Raw genomic sequence first — 16,098 nt, 5'->3', positions numbered from 1 at the left:
ATTTTAAAAATAATTCATTTAAAAAGTGATATTTGTTTTATTGATTTAAAAAATAAATTCATTTAAAAAGTGATATTTGTTTTATTAATTTTAAAAATAATTCATTTAAAAAGTGATATTTGTTTTATTGATTTTAAAAATAAATTCATTTAAAACGTAACAGCCGTTGTTTTTTTTAATTTAAACATTAATTTATATAAAAGGTGAAATTAGTTTTATTAATTAAAAAATATTTGAAAAGTAACTTTATTCATTTTGCTTCATTCATTTGTTTTATTAATCTTAAAAGTAAATCTATTTAAAAAGTGAGATGTGTTTTATTAATAGAATAAGTTCATTTAAAACGTTACATGTTTTTGTTTGTTTTAAGAATAAATTAATCACAAAAGTAACATTCGTTTCATTTATTTTAAAAAAATAAATTTATTTTAAAAGTAACATTTGTTCTATTGATTTTAAAAATATTCATTTAAAAAGTAACATTTGTTTTATTGATTTTCAAAAATATCCATTTAAAAAGTAACATTTGTTTTATTGATTTTAAAAATGCATTCATTTAAAAAGTAACATTTATTTCATTGATTTTAAAAATATATTCATTTAAACATAAGATTCGTTTCATTAATTTTTAAAATATACTCATTTAAAAACTGACCTTTGTTTTATTAATTTTAAAAATACATTCATTTTAAAAGTGAAATTCGTTTCATTAATTTTAAGAATATTTATCTAACATTTATTTTTACAATTAAGTTTAGCAACTGTAAGGTGATGGACTAGAGCTTGGTCAATTAAGGGCTCAAATACATTAGCGAAAAACGGGACGAGGCTAATGGGGCAATAATTTAATGGGTCAGTTCTTTCGCCAGAATTCTTGAAAATTGGTACCACAGAAGCAGTTTTCCAGCAGTCAGGAAAGCAACATTTGTTAAAGCATTTGTATGGTTTAGAGAGAACTGAGGCAACATTGGCGGAGCATTTTTTTAATAGCACAACCGAGATGAGATCGGGTTCACATGCTTTTGAGATGTCAAGGTTTTTTATGATACCAAGTACCTGAGAAAGGGTGATTGTAGATCATCTAGTGTGGCGTATGTCCGCAAAGGAAAGTCAGAGAGAAAGTGGTTTGCTGGGTCCAATGTAGAGTTTGAGGAAAACCGACTGGCAAGCATTTTAGCCTTCTCGAGGGAATTGTTGATTGCCGATTATTTACTACACAATTGGATATTTTTCAAAAATTATAGTAAGGCAAAGAATATTTACTGTTTGAAAATATTATATGTGCTAAAATTATTCATAAATTTTAACGCATATATTTGGATTTTTTTAACAAAAATACCACAACGTAAAATATAAATGCCCTTATATGATTTGAACCTGTTTATGGGAAAAGAAGCCGCCTAAAATATTTTAAAAGTATATTCGCCGATGTTTTGATATTGTTGACGAGAACAATTCTTTCTGTTAATGTGGGTTTTTGTATTACCTATTACCGGTGTTACGGTATTTTCTTTACCTAACAAAATTAAACCTTAAAATAAAGATGTTTTCTCGCACTTTTGTAGATTAACAATCTGTATTGAATCATAATAAGAAAGAAAATATCTGTGTGCGTCAATCTATATAATAATACGCTATGAAATTTAATGTTCGTACGTACGTTATCACCTTCAACACGCATGTAAAAAGGAGACCTTCAGATTAACAAAACTGGCGATTTTTAAACGAATTGTTGCAAAATCAAATTATGTCGGCCAAAAAATGTATAATTTATGTATAAATATATTTAAAAAAACGATATTCGTTTTGGCAATTTTAAGAATATTTATCTGACAATGGATTTTATGGTAATTAGACGAAGAATATTTATTGTTTTAAAAAAATAAATAAATTGCTACAATTTTAAATGAATTAAAAGGAGACTGATTTTAATTTATTTAAAGAATATTTAATTGAGAATTATAATTATCTTTACGATTTTACATATTTTAAACCGATTTTTAAAAATCGGCCGAAAGGTATACTAGAGAAAGAATAGCACCATTCAGACTTCGGCTGGACAATATGGTAATATGGCGAAGGCTTATTGTCATTCAGATTCCATGGAATTCGACCAATCATTATCAGCGATTAATTACTTTTAAAAGCTGGTTCCAAATCACCAAGTACGTTACATTAATAAGGGAACAGAACACCAATTAAAGGAAATCCAATTAGATTGCTGTTATTCAGATCCCATGGAAACGCATTGAATTTTATCATCGAAAAAGAATAATAACTAACAATATTATTCTGATAATTCGAACTACTTTAATTTTTAATTATTTTTATTTGTATTCTTTTTGACATCAAGCAAAGCATATTGCCATTTGGGATGTAAGAGTTACTATTTGGGATCGTGTCTGACAGAGAACTATGGTAAGCTAAGCAGCAAGATGTCTGTTCACAGTACATTTAAACTTCTTCAGATTAGAATACTCAGGGAAGCACCAAACAGGAAGGGAATCCAAAAAGCTGTCAGGGTATAAGGCTTACCGGCATCTAGGGACCTTAACAGTAAAGGGGTGAGATTTTGCTGCTTGTCAGATTAGTAGGGAGTATTACGTTGAGGGAGAGCACAATTGCTTACTGTTCTCATCTTGTATGTTACTCTTACAACGTTTTGGCCGATATAACCCTCGATCTTCGTCAGGTGCATTTCGTTAAACTCGGGAATTTTTAAGTCGAACACAAGCATCTGTACGGAATATCGAACGGAACATTTTATGTAATTCATGAAGGTACCTTACTCTCATTCCATCAGCACAAGGATCCGTGACGCAACGGATAAGTTTACTAAGTGATAATAATTTCTAAGTGACAGACATATGGATGTTGAAGGTTGACCCTCGGTACGAACGATACTAAGAATAAAATCTCGGAATTACTTAAAACTACTACCCGAGACGAGAGAACGCTACACCCGTTCATTAAATAAAAGAACAAGCGAGAAAAAAAAAAAACAATCACATTGCAGAAATAAATTTTATTTTATTTTATTTTTTGTTGGTTAGATTTTTGTGTGATAGATTGGACATATATCAGTGCGTTTTCTTGTGATCTGAGTGACAGCAACACAACTAAATACCCATTGCTCATTACTAGGGCTAGAACAACAGCATATTCTTTTCATTGTTTTGACTCTTGAGTGTGTATCCGCTGATATCTTATATGCTTCTATATAGAGTGATGTGGTTCTCTGTCGAATAACTGTGCCTTTCTCGGATATATACTTGAGACTCAAAACAATGAAAAGAATATGCTGTTGTCATAGCCCTACTCATTACTATAGAGTAGAGTATGAATAAAAAGTGAAATATAAGATGTTTGTTATGGTTTAGCATTATTAGAGATAAATGGATACATCTTAAAAATATAGGGAGCGACATAATGTAGGTAGGAAAGGTAACTCTCTCTCTCTCTCTCTCTCTCTCTCTCTCTCTCTCTCTCTCTCTCTCTCTCTCTTTCAAGCACTTACGTAGTTCATCCAATAGCTAAACACTTATAAGCGATAAATGCATTACATTTTGTTTTGTTTTTTTGTTGTTTTTTTTGTTTTTTTATAAGACCATTATTGTTTAGTGTTGTCTCGAATAGAGTTCGTGTGGTCGTGGTTTACATTCCCCAAACCTCTGGTCCTTGATATGACCTAAAACTATATCCGATGGTGAGGCCTCAGTTTGCAGGCCTTGGGGAGTGTGGAGCCACCCTTTAATTGCCATTGCTCCCAGGTCCACTTTGACCCGGAGTGGTAGTACCTGTTAGGGTCCCAACAATGGGTTAAATAGAATCCGACTTAAAAAAACAAATATACTCTATTCAAAAATCGTTCCTCAAAATCACTAGATTCGGCATTAAATAACCTGAAAAAGGTTGATATGCCATAAAATAAAAACAAACAACTAACCAACCAAAACCTCTAACCTTGATGTAGCCGGACTAAAATTTGCTGCTATGGTTTCAAATAATCTAAAATAAAATTAAGGGGAGACTTGATTCCAAATATTTCTCATATGTTATATCTCCTTTCTTTTGCAAATAGAGCATGATTATGAATACCTCTAGTATCAAATAATCTTTATATACTGTAAAATTTACTTCATGTATGAAAACCACAATGGAGAGATATAACATATGAGAAATATTTGGAATCAAGTCTCCCCTTGTTGATGTTTCAGATCATTTTAAACCAATAGCAACAAGTTTTAGTCTCCCCTTCATCAAGGTTAATAGTTTTCGGGAATATCAGATATTTTGTAATTCATATGCAAAACTCGGAAAACAAATGACTATGATTGAAACATTTTATGGCTGTAAAAAGTGCCAGAGATAGACTCTAGACGCTAGATGATCCTCTTAATGTGCGACCTTAAAGGTAAATGTCACATAGGCACTACATAATGTAGGTAATTAACTTTCCAACGAACCTTCATTTGTTAAATTCTGATCAATAGTCGCTGAGATTTCAGACATATAAAATTGCCAGAAAGGTAGTATATCTATCTGTCTATCTGCCTCTCTCTCTCTCTCTTTCTCTCTCTCTCTCTCTCTCTCTTTTTGAAGATTATAATACTATTCTATCGTTAATATTTTATGACAATTGGTAAAAAAAGAACCCATATTTTCAAACAATAAAATATACGCAAATTTGCCTACATTTGTATCTATAGTGTCCTGGCAGGCAGATTCAATTTTGCTGCTTTGGTTGTCTCCCCTGTGGCCTTGCCAGGCCACTAATATATATATATATATATATATATATATATATATATATATATATATATATATATATATATATATATATATATAATGTGTGTGTGTGTGTGTGTGTGTGTGTGTGTGTGTGTGTGTGTGTGTGTGTGTGTGTGTGTGGTGTGGGTGTAACGTTAGACGTGCGTAGATATTGTAATATGATAGGACATTATTTTTTTTCGTTCGCTTTTGCCAAGTTTAGCACTGTTTTTTTTTCTCTACCGCTTTATCGATCACATTTATTTTTTATATTTGATAAATAATTCTCATTCGCATCCATTAAAAGTCATTAATAAGCCGTACACCATCCACCATCACTATGCAGTTCCTACAGCTGTCTACCTAGAAACACAGTTAACAAATCTGATATGGTAACATAGGACAAGAGAGAGAAAGTAGCAACCTTAGTTGAAACCTGTGTACTTAATGATGCAGGTTTAAACAGCTAAAAAGGAAGATTACGATAATTCCATTAATTTAGGAACAACATTTCTTGTGGTCGTGGTTTAGAATATTGCCATAGTCGTCCACGCTGATTTTTGTGTTTGTTTGTTAGGGTAAACAGATATAGCAATACGATATTGCTTTAATATTGTTCGTTCGTTTTCTCCGGTTCGGTATTTGTTTTTCTCTTTTGTTCCCCATTCTTTGACTTTCTCATCATTTTATCGATCATATTTATTTTTCATATTTTAGAAGTCACTTCCATTTGCACCCAATGTTTATTGCGAAAAACTACAATAAGCTCATAAGTGCAGTACGATGCTTTTTCAACTGCAGTCTATAATAGTCAGAGTGTCAGGGGAAAACAACTTTATTTTATTATTGAGAAAAATTGATACGCCCCTAAAGTATACTATTGTTTATTGTGACAAAGCACAAATCCAACATGGAGGCAAATATCCATGACCTCAATATACGTACGCACCTGCAGATAGATAAGAGTGCTAAATACAATCTATATGTTACCTTCCTGCTTTACCTAACACATTTCTACAAGTAATAAGGTTTTGTCTTTCCTCTTGCTAAATAATACTTATTTTGAAGTAGCAAACATTTGCATTTGTACCAGGAGATGGGCATTTTCCGTAATAGAATATTCATAATAAAAAATATTCATAATAAAAAAATATATTCTGGCATACAAATTTCAAGATGAACAATATAGTTTCTTCAACCCGTGAAACATCTACTCACACATAAACGAGGAAAACATTTCAAGACACCGGGTTGGCTAAAAGTATCGAATTTATCTTGAGGTTTTTTTTTTCGAATTGATTAGCCTAAGCTTGTTTTTAAGTTACTTCTTATTCATATAATTCATATAATTCGGATTATAATTTTATTATGTTGGTACAAAAATAATGTCGCTTTTTATCTATAAGTTGAAAGCAAAAAACTACATTATTTTTGCACCAACCTAATAAAAGTTTGATCCATCTTCATGCGCACAAACGTATAAATAGAAAAGAACCTGCTATATATTATTTATCATATCGTTTTACGTCAGTTTTATTAGGATCTTGTTGGTTTAGAACTTTATAAAAGCGGTGAAAACAAACGGATGCGGATAAATAAAGTTATAAAAAACACGTATTCTCTTTCACCTGTTTTTAAAAATGATTTTAAAAATGATTTTAAAAATGATTTTTTGGCACTATTACTTGTATTATCGGAGAAAATTTACCAATATATACACATACCATGTATAGAGTCATATGCTCAGTCCATCACCTCAAATGAAGAACAAAGATTTGGCTCCCATGAGTTTTTATTAATAACAAACAAGGTCCTGAAGAAATGAAGATCCTCTATTCTAACCATTATTAACAGTCCTGAGGTGATTTCATCAGTATTTGACAACACCAAACTCTTTGCCAGGAACTTTGCATAAAACTCAACCTATGCTATTAGGGCCACCTACTTCTTAAATTTCCTCAAAAAACTGAAAATTACACTGGTTTACAAAGAAATTTAGGCAAGCACAAAAATACCCGTTTTTACCTATTTTTTGGGGGGGGGCTGAATTCAAATTTAAACTCTTTTTTTTCTCATCACCTCTAGTTTTGTCATAGTGTGCATTTTGTGCATATACGATACGTAAAAGTGTGCATAAATTCACGGTTAATTTTAATATTGTGAGACTTCTGGCTTATTTTTTAGTTATTATGCACTAAATGTAAGCGATAGCATTACATTATATATATATATATATATATATATATATATGTATAATTATAAAACTCAAATTACCTTGTGACGAGGGATGTAATCCACTTTCCGGTTTACAACATCCGGTTGCGCATGCGCGTATAATCATTAACCGATTACAACGTAAACAAATAAACACGAATCGCTTCTTTTGCAGATTTTGACCTGCGCACTGAAATATTAACGTTATTATTTCGAAATTATTATTTAACATGGGAAGAGTGGGGGTGTTTTGCAACTATTCTTTATTACAATTATACTATCGCTATTTTCTTACAACTAAACAACTTTAACCCGTTGACAAACATAAGAACAATTGTAGTAAATCCAAGACTACTACTACTACTACTACTACTACTCTCTATCCGTCCCTTATCCTTCCTTCCTTCCTTCCTTCCTTCCTTCCTTCCTGATTTTTTATTTTTTGTTTACATTTCTAGATACAAAATAGTTGTGTGAGAACGGTGAATTGGTTGACACATTTACTAATCTGTTTCAATATTAGTTTTATTTTGTTTTATTTATTTAGGTTTTATTTTTTTGCTTCAGATTTTATTAATTATTATTTTTTTTTTTTTAGATTTTAAGTTTCTATAACTTGGTTGAAGGATTCCAATATGGGTTTTTCATTCTTATATTTTTCATCGGTAGGTTCATGTGCGTTTTTGCTGCTAAATGACTTTTTTCGGCCTTCGATTTGTAGGAAAATCATGTTTAATTTTCGATTTTTTAGCGATTATTCGGAAAAATAGTTAACTTTGCACGAATAAGGAGGATTTTTTTCATGTTTGAGTGATCCGTCCGTGATTTTTTATTTTAATAATCTTTCATAGAAATGTTTCTGTTATGTCAAAAAAAAAACTATTTTCTTTACGTCACAAGTGTCACGCTAATACATGAATTCCATACCTAATATAACATACTGACCCAACGGGTCACGGGTAGTCTAGTGTATATATATATATATATATATATATATATATATATATATATATATATATATATATATATATATATATCAAGATGGGTTTTGATAGTTACGGCTGCAAGTCTCAATCCACACTCAGTACTGCTCTGGAAGTCATTGGAAAATTTTGTCTTGCTCGCAGGCGGCGCTGGAGGTGGGTGTCTATAAACTATCGTGTTACACATCTTTTGGGTTGTTTAAATGCATATTTTATTGCCTTGCATATGATTTAGTTTTGCTTTGTTATATTTTCAGATTCTCCAATAGCTTCAAGCACGTTAAAACGTCGAGGATGCCTCAACAAGACCAAGTCTTTCTGCTATGTGTATGGGGACTTCACAACAGTTGCACAGCGTCGAACCATCATTTCTCTCCTTAGAACCGCCTACTTTCACTATTTTGACTGTAAAATTGGTTCCCATGTCTTAGTGCTGCTAAGCTCAAAGAGGGCATCTTTGTCGGACCTCAGATCTGTGAAGTACTGATTTTGAGGAGCTTCTTAACTTAAAGGAAAGGAACTGAGAGCATGGGGCGCATTCAGATTGGTCTGTAGTGTATTCCTTGATAACACACGTGTACCAGATTACCAAGCCTGTGTTGAGAAGTCTTATGAGGGTATGGAGTGCCGAATGTCACTCAAGATTCATTTTCTCCATTCCTACTTCAACTTCTTCCTGCCAAACCTTGGAGCATGAGTGATGAGCATGGAGAAAGATTCCACCAAGACATTTCGAATATGGAAACTACCAAGGCAAATAGAACTCCGGCATGGTGGGAGACTTCAGTCGGATACTCTTGCGTGATATTCCAGAGGCAAAATACACCAGATCTTCTAAGAAAACACACTTTTGATTGTCTGTGGTATTTTGAATTGTGTAATTGTGTCATCCAAGTTTATTGATTCAATCAGTGTTCTTTATCTATCCCGATTTATCTGTTATAAGCTGCTGCAACTCTTGAAATATTCACATATATTCTCTGTTTATAGTAAAATCAGACTATTTAAAAGCCAGAAAACTAGAGGTGATAGAGCAAAACTATTTATAAATTTGAATTTAGCACACCTAAATTAACAAAAACTACTATTCCCATTCTTGCCTCAGACCAAAAATTTATTTTTGTAAACTAGTGTAATCCGAGCGACATCCACATATTTGTTAAAGATGTTGCTAAACTCATCAAAAACCTTGATGCTAACAAAGCAATTGGTTCTGATAATATTCCATTCATAGTACACAAAACGCTACAACTTGAGCATGTGGTACATTGGGGAAAGAAGTGACTGGTTACTTTTAATGCATCTCAAACCAAACTTCTGTCTTTAAATCATCAACGTTCTGATCCCCGTCTGGCATCAATTGAAATGAATGGCTCCCATCTTTGGGAGGCTCCATATTTTGACAAACTCCTGAGCTTGACCATTACTCCTGATTTGAAATGGAACACGTACATCAAATTCGTTGCCAAGGTCGCTAGAAAATGGTGAGATCTTTTTTATCGATCCAGTAGATATCTCACTGCTGATGCAATTCTCTACCTATATAAGAGCCAGGTACGTCCAAGGATGGAGTACAGTTGCCAGATCTGGGCAGGAGTTGCTAGAAAGACCTCATCCTTCCTTGACAGATTTCAAAACAGTCTTCGCAGCCTAGTAGACTAGGGGAATGCCCTTTTCTCTTCCCTGCGATCTCTTTCCCACAGAAAAGACGTTGCGAGCCTGTCTCTGCTTTATCGTTATTTTCATTACAAGTGCTCGTCTGGTCTCCAATCTATGGTACCCCCTCGCCAAACTTTCACGAGAAACACTCATCTATCCGAAAACACTACCAATAATTTCCCCCACTCTTTACCTGTGCCTGAACCTAAACGTATATTCCATGAACAAAGTTTCTTTCTTAGAACTGACATCTGTGGAACTCTCTTCCATTTGCCTGCTTTCCGGCTGACTATAATATGGTCGTCTTCAAGTTTAATGTAAACAAGTTCTTGATAAGCCGTTCCCCAATGTAATCCAATTTACCAAATTTCCACTACTAACAATTACTACGACATTGCTCCATTGACCACTGAACACTTATTAACCCTTATTCTCGAGTTGCCTCTGAGCCTTGATAAGTGGTGAATCATTTGTAAAAAAGAAAACGGAACTAGCATCTACTCTTGCAAAGCTGTTCAATCGATGCCTAAAAGAAAAATGCTTCTCAACATCATCGATAACCTCGTTGGTCTGCCCAGTATTTAAAAATACTGGAGATCAGTCTTTTGCAGACCAATTAGTCTTCTATTTGTCATGAGTAAGTTGTTTGAATCCATGCTAAATAGATAAATTGTCAACCACCTCAGCAAAAATAACCTACTTAGTGACAAGCATTATGATTTCACTACGCGAGATCTACAGCTCATGTACTAACTGTACTTTTAAATAGAATCAGTAAATCTATCGACGGGGTTGCCTTTCTAAAGCTTTCAACATATCAAAGGCATTTGATTTTGTTTTACATCAAAATCTACTTCACAAGATTTCCAGCTACGAAATATTTTGAAATCTCTTTTCAACCATCGAATCCTTTCAAAACCAACTACCAAAACCTTTTTCTCACAGAGAAGTCGTTGCGAGCCTGTTTCTAGTCATTTTCATGGCAAGTTCTCGCATGAGATTTATTCTATGGCCACCCTGACAAGCTTTTACGAAAAGCACTCATCTTATTACAACAACTACCAACAATTTCTCCTACTCTCTCTTTGTGTCTAAATCTAAACAGAAATTCCATAAACAAAGCTTGTTTCCTGTACTGCTGGCTTTTTTTCACAGCTGACTACAACATAGTCGTCGTCAAGAGTCTAATTTTAACAAGTTTTTGATGTCTTGGTAAATATTTGCTGTCGCAAATATTTAAGTTGTTTTTTTTTAAATATGCATTTAAACTTACGGATTCATTTATGGTTTATTGCACATGTTTGAAATTGTTTGTCATATATTGTGATTTTTCACACGATTGGAGCCTTTTAGATGACAATGAAAATCAAGCGTATTTTTATACGTCTTTTTATTATTAGTTATCTATCATTATATATGATTATTGTGGAAGGAGATTACTAAAGATATTTAGATTAACGAGTGAAAATAGTCTCTTTAACAGAATACAGCGTGTTCGTTTTCAAGTTCAATGTAAACAAATTCCTGTTGATATATTATCTTAAATATTCAAACGAGTCTTAATTAGTGGTGTAAATCTATTTTGTTTGGGTAATAAACTTTATCTGTCATGGGACGGGAATTCTTCTAATTCATTTGCATAGAGAAGAAATGAAAATAGAAATAAAATCATTCTCTTTTTTTCTTTTTGTTAAGTAAATGACTAATCATTTTTCATTGCAGGCACACCAACTGACCGACGATTTGTACGCAATTGACCTCCGGAATTTGTCCTCCGAAGCATCATTAAAGGTATTATTCTTATTCTTATTCTTATTCTTATTATTATTATTATTATTATTATTATTATTATTATTATTATTATTTGCTCACAAGGAGATTTCACACAGATCATCAAAGATATCTCCTTTATAACAACATGTGATGTTCCCTGTTTGTATATCTATGTTCCATAGGAATTTTTGATTCTCATTTGTAAGTATTGTTGCCGGCTTATGTTTGTACCATTTGTCTGTGCGTTCGAGATGTAGTTGTTTGCATAATTCCCAGTATACTGCCCTTCCCACTTGGTTGTGTCTGTTCTAGTATTCCTTTTGGGCCAGTTTGCTGCATTCACTTACTATATGGTTTATCATTTCGTCTCTTTGTCCACAGAGTCTTCATTTACTATTTTCTTGTGTTTTGTCGATCTTTGCTTTGATGTGGTCGGTTCTTATCGAGTTATCTTATGCTGCAGATATTAGGAATTCATTTTCTCGGCTTATGTGTCCTTTTCGCATCCATGTCCAAGTGTTTTCGTTATTGTCATCTTTTGCCATCCTTATGGATCTTCCATGTAGTTGTTTTTCTTCCCATTTTTCTTTTCTCGTCTTATCCCTTATCTTTCTGTTTTCTGTTTTGTCGATTTTTTCACTGTCTCTCACTGCTATGATTATCCTTTAATGTTCTGCTTTATGCATTTTTCTAATTCTTCTTTGTGTCATGCACACAGTCTTCTATACAAACTAGTCTTTTTCCGCCTTCTTTCATTTTCACGTAGAGTCGGTCAACATCGTCCTTTGGGTGTAGTGCGTTGTGCATGGTCATGAGTACGGCTAGGACAACAGCATATTCTTTTCATTGTTTTGACTCTCGAGTATATATATGACCCAGTTAGACTTAATTAATCAACCGAAAACCACATCACTCTACATGAAAACATATAATATACCAATGGATATATACATGAGAATCAAAACAAGGAAAAGAATATGCTGTTGTCATAGCTCTAGTCATGAGTTTCCTGGTCTTCTGATCGAGTTGTCAGTTCTTTTTTCGTCTACCCTATGAACGGTCCTTAGTATCTTACTAGTGATACTGCCCATGTATTGATTATTATTATTATTATTATTATTATTATTATTATTATTATTATTATTAATAATAATAATAATAATAATAATAATAATAATCGGTCTATGTAATCTCAGATCTTCTTCATGTGTGTCTCGTCGATGTGGGGATCTTTATGTCGAACTCAAGAATTTGTACGGAAGTTCGAACGGAACTTAATTTAATCCACGGTAGCACATCGATCTCGTGAAATTATACAATATATATATATGTGTGTGTGTGTGTGTGTGTGTGTGTGTGTGTGTGTGTGTGTGTGTGTGTGTGTGTGTGTGTGTGTGTGTGCGCACCCTAATTGACACCCTAATATATAAATTGATACATGTGTTTACTTGCAAAAAACTGTTTCAGCAAATTTGATTCCGAGCAATGCCAAACACATTTATTCACTCAATAATAAAGATGAAAAACTTATCAGTGTGTTTCTTTTTCTTATAGGTCTCCATCTTTCTGACTCGACTGACCAGTTCACCAATCGGCATTAGCGTAGCTGGTTTATTTGTCATCGACCATTCAACAATATTGATGGTAAAATATTGGCTTTTTATTTTTCTCCCTCTTATCGCTGTTTTATCCTTTTGACAAACAAGTTACGTGTAACATAAAGCGTTTCTTTTCAGGTTTATGTAATTGAAACGCGTATCTGAGATGGAATGTTTTTTTATATGTTCCATATTTCTTTGAATGTTTGGTATATTCTGAGGAGACTACGAAATACACAGAAGGTGTTGCGAAGGATGCTCCAAATAATATAAGCCGTCTCTAGTGGACTAACAATGCCTCATACCTGCCAGTATCTTTTAATTCTTATAAGTCACCATTCATGCCCGTGAGTTGAATACTGTTGCTATATCTAGGCTTGTAAATCAATCACCGGTCGCCCTTACTTGAAAAGTGTGCAAAAATAAATGCCTAATCTAATAAGTCCCGTGATGTCTGTTAAATCAAAGCTTCTCTTGAATGTTCACTGGTGATATAAGAGTGAACCTATGTCTTTTTATAGGGAGTTTTTTTTTTCTGTAGACGTTACTTCAGACAAGGCATGAAGCCACTTGATATAAAGAGCTAAGATGAACAAAGGATTACTACGTTACGTATTAAAAACGAGAATGAAGTTACAATAACTTGCAAACGTTTAATTGACGGTGTTAAATCAAGAGGCAAAATAATCGAATCTGAATTCAAAACATTTACATCGCAATGAGCGACGAGGCATCCGCACCGGAAATACTACAATAAATGCACCTCGCGACATTTAAGAATGCACCGACATTTAGCGAGTGATGATTGTATATATTGCTGTTAATATCATAGCTAATAGTATTATCATCATCTTGAACAAAACTAATACAAGAATATCTGGAAAGTAGGGAAATGTACAAAAAACACATTCCTAAGCTTTTTCATGTATTGATATCGGAATATATATATATATATATATATATATATATATATATATATATATATATTATAATGAAAATATGTGTATGTTAAATAAGCTACATAAACGTGTTTAGATTGTATTGCCAATGGGGCAATCATCAATATTTAGCCTAGACATTTCTGTCGGAAATTAAAGGTTCACGTCTCTGTGTAGGTTACTTAACATAAATATATTTCATGCTACTGCTGAGCTCTATTTACGTATTGAAAACTGCTAGATAAATACTTAAAATATATACGCAATCTACGATATTACTTTATAATACAGGATGTTTCAAAAGTGTTGGACACATTTTGACATTGAATATCTCAAGAACTAATAAGGATATAAAAATGCATCTAGTATATTCAGAAATCTTATAATCTCAAGTTTTTCGTGGAATGTTCAAAAATGTTGTATTTGAGCGCCATTGGTTACACAACACACATATCAAGCCGATTGTCCAATTCTTTCTAAATGTGTCCCTGCATTGCATTGTCAATGGTTGCAACAGCTTCTGTTATTCGTGCCTTTTTCTTAACTGGGCATAAGCCCCCATCAGCTATGAATTTATCATGTCATCTCACTATGGACTTTTTTCTAGAGTCTATTTCCCGAATTTTTGTGAAATGAGCGTTGAACAAGTGTCCATGTTTCCATTTTAGCAAATTCAAGCACACAAAACGCCTTTCCTGAGTGAACGCCATTACTGAATCTGAAAAGAAATGAAAACTATAGCCTTACAAAACACTTAATGTATTTATCTTTAAAATGACACCACTTTCATCTTACTATCATTCATAGTTAAGTAGATATGAGGACTAAAATATGCCGAAGACTTTTGCAATACTCTGAATTATATATGTATACATCTGAAATAGTCATACATACAAATAGAAGCATACAAATATTCATGTATATGCATATATGTTGGAAAAGGTGAGAGGTGACTGGGTATCTCTTAAATGTAATTATAATTCTGTTTTTATGTTTTATTAATCAAGTTTTTTATTTTCTTTTGTAGCTCACGGGAACTTTGCTGACTTACATCATTGTTGTTATACAGACCAAAGCTCCAGAGTGCCGATGTGAACGTCAGAATATCACCAATATCACTATGCTAGGAATATAAATCTATGTATGCACACAGACGTGGACATGCACATATAATCAAATAAGAAAATAATACTAAAGGCCAGTGCATGTAGAAATTTAAACAACCCGTTTAGATTATGTCCGAATGAAAAGCTTTTAATTTTTAACTTTATAGACTTCAAAAAGCTAAAACACTATAGAAATGAAATAGCAAACAACTGTATGCACAGAATAAACATTATTTTCCGATAAAGATATATGAGAACATTAAAATAAAATAAATAAACTCTTAAAAATATAAATAGAAAAAGTACTTCCACAATGCAAATGTTACTTATTAATTCCACGCATATATGTGCATGTGTGTGAGCGAGAATAATTTCGTGTTCTAAGTTCTTATATAATTTTACTGTCTACAAATATATTTCGAGGTTGGAAGCGAGGATAATACTAACTCTGACGATGGCTCCGGTTGGATCTAAATATAATAGGGTGCATAACGAGTACCAAAACACATCAGCCAGTTTTCACTTGAAATGTCGAAAGGATCGGAGGAAAGATATACAGACACATGTTAATCCCTCCCTCTCTTTCTCTCTCTCTCTCTCTCTCTCTCTATCTATATATATAAATATATATATATATATATATATATATATATATATATATATATTCTTGAAAGATACTACGTTAATAAGGATAGAAACACAACTTTTGGAAAGTTTTTATTTTATTATTCACAAATTCTTTAGTTTCAATTTTAGCTGATGGCATCCGGACATTTTTTAACTTTTTTAAAGTAAGTGCTATATATATATACATATATATATATATATATATATATATATATATATATATATATATATGAATGATATCATTAGCGAACTGACTATGTAATAATATTTACGAACTCTGCATGAATATATATATATATGTGTGTGTGTGTGTGTGTGTGTGTGTGTGTGTGTGTGTGTGTGTGTATACACCCTCAGTCAAAAATGACGGAAAAATTATGCTTCGCGAGTGTTCACACTCAATATTTATCTATAACTAATATATTCATAT

The 16,098-nt window shown here is 32.6% G+C and overlaps 1 protein-coding gene across 3 annotated transcripts in view; it reads left to right on the top strand.

Annotated features, from left to right (window-relative positions):
- The window catches only part of LOC145297071 (uncharacterized), a 77,659-nt gene extending 61,971 nt beyond the window's left edge, over positions 1–15,688 (top strand). For all 3 annotated transcript variants that reach the window (XM_080143303.1, XM_080143301.1, XM_080143302.1), the window contains exons 2-4: positions 11,349–11,417; positions 12,954–13,043; positions 14,963–15,688. In XM_080143303.1, the coding sequence (XP_079999429.1) occupies positions 11,349–11,417; positions 12,954–13,043; positions 14,963–15,070 (267 nt within the window). In that variant the 3' untranslated portion in view covers positions 15,071–15,688. The remainder of the gene's footprint in view (positions 1–11,348; positions 11,418–12,953; positions 13,044–14,962) is intronic.
- The last annotated feature ends 410 nt before the right edge of the window (positions 15,689–16,098 follow it).

This window comes from Euprymna scolopes, chromosome 17 (assembly GCF_053919585.1).
Source record: "Euprymna scolopes isolate OS-2025 chromosome 17, ASM5391958v1, whole genome shotgun sequence".
Lineage (NCBI taxonomy): Eukaryota > Metazoa > Mollusca > Cephalopoda > Sepiida > Sepiolidae > Euprymna > Euprymna scolopes.
Note: the sequence above shows the minus strand (reverse complement) of the source record. Positions and strands in the feature narration are given on the sequence as shown.